General features: G+C 26.1%; 1 protein-coding gene across 1 annotated transcript in view; it reads left to right on the top strand.

Moving 5' to 3' along the window:
• The window catches only part of LOC124419348 (dual 3',5'-cyclic-AMP and -GMP phosphodiesterase 11-like), a 12,042-nt gene extending 5,121 nt beyond the window's left edge, over positions 1-6,921 (top strand). Inside the window, exons 3-7 of the mRNA XM_046948346.1 lie at positions 1,161-1,311; positions 4,682-4,837; positions 6,056-6,418; positions 6,481-6,639; positions 6,712-6,921. Coding sequence (XP_046804302.1) covers positions 1,161-1,311; positions 4,682-4,837; positions 6,056-6,418; positions 6,481-6,639; positions 6,712-6,906 — 1,024 coding nt within the window. The 3' untranslated portion in view covers positions 6,907-6,921. The remainder of the gene's footprint in view (positions 1-1,160; positions 1,312-4,681; positions 4,838-6,055; positions 6,419-6,480; positions 6,640-6,711) is intronic.
• The last annotated feature ends 581 nt before the right edge of the window (positions 6,922-7,502 follow it).

The raw sequence follows: 7,502 nt of genomic DNA on the forward strand, positions 1-7,502 counted from the left end.
AGACTAGAGCAACTTTTCCTATAGAAAATTGCTCTAGACTAGAACAACTTTTTCTATAGAAAATTGCTCTAGACTAGAGCAACTTTTCCTATAGAAAATTGCTCTAGACTAGAGCAACTTTTCCTATAGAAATTTTCTATATATTTCTCTAGACTATCTTATAGAAATTGCTCTATACTAAAGCAACTTTTTCTAAGAAAATTGCATTAGGATAAGTCCTCAACATTTCAGCTTATCTTAAATCGAATTCCTGAAGATTAAATCAATTTTTCTAAATAAAACCTATAGCAAAATTTTCTTTAGATAAAAAACATAAATTATGTAAAAAAAACTTAACAATTGTAAAACAAACGTTTAACATTCATATTCATACATAATTAATATTAATCATACGCCACCATGAATTCAAATTAAAAACTTTTAAATGATTTTTCTGCGTTATACACATAAAAAAAGAGTTTTAGTTTGTAAAATTAAAAAAAAAGAAAATGATTTATTATAGTTTTTGTATTATTGCTTATTTTTCTTCCTTTTTTTGTTTTATTAATCCTCCAGCTACATTTTCAACATAAATTTACACTTTTTAGCCTGAGTCATAATGACGCCTTTTTTTTCTTTCTATATTTCTATATACTTTTCTATAGTTTTAATAATAGTTCTTTCTGTAGTTTAAAAACAAATGTTGGCTCGAGGTTTTCTTTTAGATTTTTTTTCTAGTTTGTTGGTTCATTTAAATTTTTATTAAAAAAGTATTTTTCTATTGTTGTGTTTTAGCATAAGAAAATGCGAAGTCTTTAGTAACATTAGGAAAATTTAAAGAAAATTTGCATAATGCAATTTTTTTCTTTAAATGTGTGCTGACATTTGTGTTGTTGGTTTTATTTTATTTATTTTTTTTATTTCTCTTTTTTTAACTTGGCAATGATAGTGTGTTTTTCATTTAATATATATTTTGAGATTTTTTCTATTTTCAATTTAACACAAAGTAAGCTCAAATGTTACTACTATGGTTTTATTTTTGGAATATAAAACTAATGTGTAATAAAAGATGTGTGGTATTTTTTTAAATATTATTAAATTTTTAAAATTTAATATATATGTCCCTTTTATAAGGGTATTGTACTCATAATAATATAAATAAATTTCTCTGATTTCTTCAGATGCCTGGTGTCCAAATTATTTGATGTTTGTCCACGCAGTACTGTCGAAGAAATGGAACAACAAGATGAGGTTCAAATTGCTTGGGGTACTGGTATTGCTGGTCATGTGGCAGAAAGTGGTGAACCTGTTAATATACCAGATGCATATCAGGTTAGTTGTTGAAAAATCTTAAATATCTAAATTAGTACTTATACTTTTATACATACTTTTATACTTTTATACTTTAAATACTTTTGTACTTTTATACTTTTATACTTTTATACTTTTATACTTTTATACTTTTATACTTTTATACTTTTATACTTTTATACTTTTATACTTTTATACTTTTATACTTTTATACTTTTATACTTTTATACTTTTATACTTTTATACTTTTATACTTTTATACTTTTATACTTTTATACTTTTATACTTTTATACTTTTATACTTTTATACTTTTATACTTTTATACTTTTATACTTTTATACTTTTATACTTTTATACTTTTATACTTTTATACTTTTATACTTTTTTACTTTTATACTTTTATACTTTTATACTTTTATACTCTTATTCTTTTATACTTTTATACTTTTATACTTTTATACTTTTATACTTTTATACTTTATTCTTTTATACTTTTATACTTTTATACTTTTATACTTTTATACTTTTATACTTTTATACTTTTATACTTTTATACATTTATACTTTTATACTTTTATACTTTTATACATTTATACTTTTATACTTTTATACTTTTATACTTTTATACTTTTATACTTTTATATTTTTATACTTTTTATACTTTTATACTTGTATACTTTTATAATTTCAAACTTTTATACTTTTCGACTTTTCAAGTATTTTAAAGTGGCATCCGGTAATCAAAATTAGACCCGAACCGGATGATATACGTCTGAAACTATAAATTTAAGAGAAAACATTTGCGTTTTTATTTTTTCATTTTATGATCCTGTGTCCTTTCAGAAGGACTTCAAAGTTTTAAAAAGTACATTTTTAAAAAATTATTTCTACTGATTAAACAATGCCAAATTTAATGTCAAGCTAACAAAAAGAGTTGTAAAATATTTTGTGTTATTTGTAGTTTATTCTGTCAGGATCAAAAGGTCTTTCATTATTTTTTTTTAATAATATTCAAAATTTTAATAGATGAGGATAAGAATTTTAAAAGACATTTTTGACAGATTTTCATCCCAACAGAATAAAAAAATAATAAAATATATTTCTCAACTCTTCTTGTTGGATTGACACCAAATTTGACATTATTTGATCAGTATTTTAAAATAATTTTTGAAAAATGTACTTTTTAAAACTTTGAAGTCCTTTTAAACACAGGATCATGGAAAACTAAAAACGCAGATTATTTCCCTTAAATTGATAGCATCAGTCGTATATCATCTGGTTCTTGTCTAACGAATTTTTTCTCTTTTTGTCGGACGGTGTAATTTTATTCCTGAACTAAGCTTTATATTTATTTACTATTTATTTTCAATAAAACCAATTTTTAATTCTTACATAAACAAAACAACATTTCGTTGAAATAATTCTATTTAACTACATATCATTCCTGACCCCATATATTACGATACGCTTGAATAAATATAAACTTAAATCCCAGTGTAAACTAGAGAAAAGCCACAGACAAATTAACGAATAAAATTTGTAAAATAAATAAGGAAAATACATAACAAATGGATAAACAAATATTAAGCAGATAATATTATGTTGTTTAATGATTATGTCAAATATAATTCAATTAAAACAATTTTAAATACAAACTACAAATTTGACAAAAATTATTTTTTTTTTAATTTTTTTTTGGCAAATTAGAAGAGTTTTTAAAAATAACGAAATCTATTTCAGTATATACCACAACCTTTTTTAAATAATATTAAAGAGAATTTTTATAATTTTTATAATTTTTATACATTTTACACATAATTAGAACATAACACTTTCAAAATTTTTGCCTTGTTCGGCACTCTTTCATTTGAAGTTTAATTAAAAGAAGAAGGTCTATTGTTATACCCTACACCACTTTAGTGAGGAGGGTATATTGGGTTTGTACTGATGTTTGTAACACGCAATAATATTGGTCCTATACCCACCAATCGGCTCAGAATCATTTTCTGAGTCGATTTATCTATGTCCGTCCGTCTGCCTGTCTGTCTGGCCGTCCATGTAAATCTTGTAATTAAACTACAGGTCACAATTTTGAAGATAATTAAATAAAATTTGGTACATGATATCCCATTGCCCTAGGGACGAAGCCTATAGAAACTAGTTAAACTCGGTCCTTTATTTCACCTAGGTCCCATACAACTGAACCCCCGAATAGAGCTTTTAAACCTTGTAATCGAACTACAGGTCGCAATTTTGAAAATAATTCAATGAAATTTGGCATGACATGATCTTTTATGATACTATAGATGAAGCCTATTGAAAATAGTTAACCTCGGTCCATTATTTCACTTGGCCCCCATACAACTGAACCCGCCAAATAGGGCTTTTAAGTTCATAATTATGTTTAATATACTCGTATATCCAGAAAAAGCTGCAAAACCTAGTTCTTACTAGCCTTGATAACCTTGATGAACTTTTTAATTATATGACCTCATTTGAACCTATAGCCCCCATAAAAACCCCCATCAACATTTTACTTAAATATTTACAGTTTTATTAAACAATAAATGTCTTAAGTATAACTGAGGCAAGGTACAATTCAACTTAAATGCTTTATTATGAAAACTAAATCACATTTTATTCGTATACAGGTGTAGGGTATTATATGGTCTCGCCTCGCCCGACTATGACTTCTTACTTGTTCAGTAATGATTTTCTTTGAAATATTTAACTTTTAAGAATATTAAATTTCAAATTTTCTTTATTTGTTAAAAGTATTTTATTTTTATAGAAATTAAATATAACAAGCAAAATAAATGATTTATATATACATTTTTGTATGTCTGTCTGTCTGTCTGTCTGTCTGTCTGTCTGTCTGTCTGTCTGTCAGTCTTTCGATACGTTACGTTCTGTTCTTTTTAACTTTTGACTGGACACAAATGTCCTTGAATTAGTTTTCTATTTTTGCTTTTCTATCTATATATGTTTTTTTCTAATACTATATTTATATTTGAATTATTAATGGAATTAATTTATATTGACAATGAAATATGTGTAAATAGGTATTGAAATATATAATTTATTTGAAACTGACTGACCGCAAAATTAAATAAAATTATTTCTTACAACTAATAATTAATGCTTAAAGTTGATAAGTTATTAGAGAATATTTTAAAGGAATAAGTTTGAATTAAAATGTAACAAAAAGGATAAAGAAAACTATTTTTTATTAAATTTAATAAAATTTTATTTTATTTATTTTTTGCCTTAAAATACCTAAAAAAATAAAACTCTTTATATTTTCTTCCCTGCCTTTAAATATTTACTTAATATTTTTACTATTTTTATATTACTAATTGTTCTGTTTTCTCTTTTTTGTTCTTCCCACAGGATGACCGTTTTAATTGTGAAATCGATACATTGACCGGTTATCGCACCAAAGCACTACTATGTATGCCAATTAAGGATTCGTCGGGTGATGTCATTGGTGTGGCACAAGTCATTAATAAATTAAATGGAGAATATTTCTCAGAAACTGATGAAAAGGTAAAGGAACTAAATTTTGTTTTTATTAAAGTTCACTTAGTTTGTTATACTAGCTAAATATTAAATTTGTGTAAGTTTATTAATGTTTTTATCCAGCTAAATATCAAATGACATTTAAAACAAACAAAACTTGATCAAGAAATCTTAAAAAACTTATTGAACATATTTTGAAAAGTTTTTATGCTTTGAAAATATCCTTAAACTTTGCGGATATTATTCTATTCTATAAGCATATATCTGTTTTATATATAAGTACCTTGTCTAACTATTTAAAAGATTATTTGTGTTTTTTGCTTCTACTTCTTCTTCTAATACCCTAAAAGTTTTCTAAAGCAAAAAGTTTTTCATTTTTTGCTTGTTCAAAACTATTTAATTTAAAACATCAACTTTTGTTGTAGTTTTAACTACAATACAAAATGCTTTTGTGTTGTTGGAGAGTATTGGAAATACGTTTAAAAAAGAAGAACAAAATCTTAAGATATTGGTGGGATATACAACTTGAAAAGAATTTAGTTAATAAGCAACACAATTTATATTAGTTAGAAAGCTATTGAAAATTGTTTAACCATTTAACGACCAAACTTTTTGGTCAAATCAATTTAGTTTTATTGGATTGTAGAAATCTAAGGAGTTATTATAGTTTAGAAATTGTTCGACTAAGTAAAATCTTAGACCAAGATTTCGTTTGGTAAATAAAGTTCACAAAAAAATTTTGGCAAATCTATCTATCAATTTATCTATCTATCTATCTATCTATCTATCTATCTATCTATCTATCTATCTATCTATCTATCTATCTATCTATCTATCTATCTATCTATCTATATATCTATCTATCTATCTATCTATCTATCTATCTATCTATCTATCTATCTATCTATCTATCTATCTATCTATCTATCTATCTATCTATCTATCTATCTATCTATCTATCTATCTATCTATCTATTTGGGTTCAAGATGTTGACATAGCTATATCATTATAACTCTCTTAATAACAAACATTTTTTAATATTGCTAAACAATTTTCTTTAAATTTCCCTTAAAAAACTTTTTCAAGCGGAAAACTTTAACGATTTAGCTTTAATTGGAAAATTTTCCTTTTTCACAATCTTTTTTGTACAATTTACACACATACAAATATAAACGCTAGACAAATTTGTACCTTTTAGTGTTGAACAAATTAATCACCACTATTTGTCTTGTTTTTATTTCAAGGTTTTCGCTTCCTATTTACAATTCTGTGGTATTGGTCTACGCAACGCTCAACTCTACGAGAAATCACAGTTGGAAATCAAACGTAATCAGGTATTGCTCGATTTGGCACGCATGATCTTCGAAGAACAAAGTACCATTGAACACATGGTCTTTCGTATATTAACCCACATGCAGAGTCTAATACAATGCCAAAGAGTTCAAATACTGCTGGTGCATGAAGCATCGAAGGGTAGTTTTTCGCGAGTATTCGATTTTGAAGCGAATGATTTGAGTGAGGAAGAGTCAACGAATCGTACGAGTCCATTTGAATCGAGATTTCCCATAAATGTGGGCATAACAGGTCATGTAGCAACAACGGGGGAGGTAAGTTGTCAAGGATTCATAATTGTTCATAATGTTTTAAATGTTTAATTTTATTTTTGCAGACTGTTAATATACCAAATGCTTATGCCGATGATCGTTTTGATCCCAGTGTTGATGAGAATACCAATTTCCAACATAAATCCATTTTATGTATGGCCATCAAAAACTCATTGGGTCAGATTATTGGTGTTATACAATTAATAAATAAGTTTGATAACTTGGTAAGTTATTCTTTTGTACATATATGTATAACAGAACAATTAATATTATTGTGTCCTTTCTCTTCCTTTTAGACCTTTACGAAAAATGATGAAAATTTCGTTGAAGCTTTTGCCATTTTCTGTGGCATGGGCATTCATAATACACACATGTATGAAAAGGCTATTGTGGCCATGGCTAAACAAAGTGTTACTTTGGAGGTTTTAAGTTATCATGCTTCGGCTACCATAGATGAGGCTCATCGTTTAAGGGTAAGTTTATTCTGCTAACTATGTACAATAGCTAATCATGTTTGTTCATGTTACTTGCATAAATTTTGTTTATATTCCCACATTTTGGTCAATTTACCCAACAAAGAAGGTATAAATGAATAAAGCTTTAGTTAGATAAATAGAAGGTCCTTTTTTGTGTTATTGTCCCCTAATTAACATAATTTTCTAGTTTATCTTTACTGGTAGATGGAAAATGTTACACAATTTCTATCTATGTTTGGAACACGAGCCTTTCTTGGAATTTATGGCTGATAATTAAAAGCAACTGAAACAGATGTCAGTTATAATTGTTTGACTTTAACGTGTTTAAAGTTGTATTGTTTGTTTTTAAACTTTTTTTTTTTAATTTAATCCTCAGGGAGCTGTTTAAATTTTAAAATTTAGGGGGTTGTTAGAGAAATGTATGTAAATTTGGTATTAAAAGGTAAATGGCCTTAGGACGTGGTATCATTTAATATAAAGTAATGGAGATAAGGCAGATAAATGTATATGTAAGGAAATAATTGTGAATGTAATAGATAAGGTTTTAAATGGAATATATTAAATTTGGCAACCTTAATCAGATTACAGAGGATGTTAAAGTAAGTAATTCG

The sequence above is a fragment of the Lucilia cuprina genome, chromosome 2 (assembly GCF_022045245.1).
Source record: "Lucilia cuprina isolate Lc7/37 chromosome 2, ASM2204524v1, whole genome shotgun sequence".
NCBI classification, from domain to species: Eukaryota; Metazoa; Arthropoda; class Insecta; order Diptera; family Calliphoridae; genus Lucilia; species Lucilia cuprina.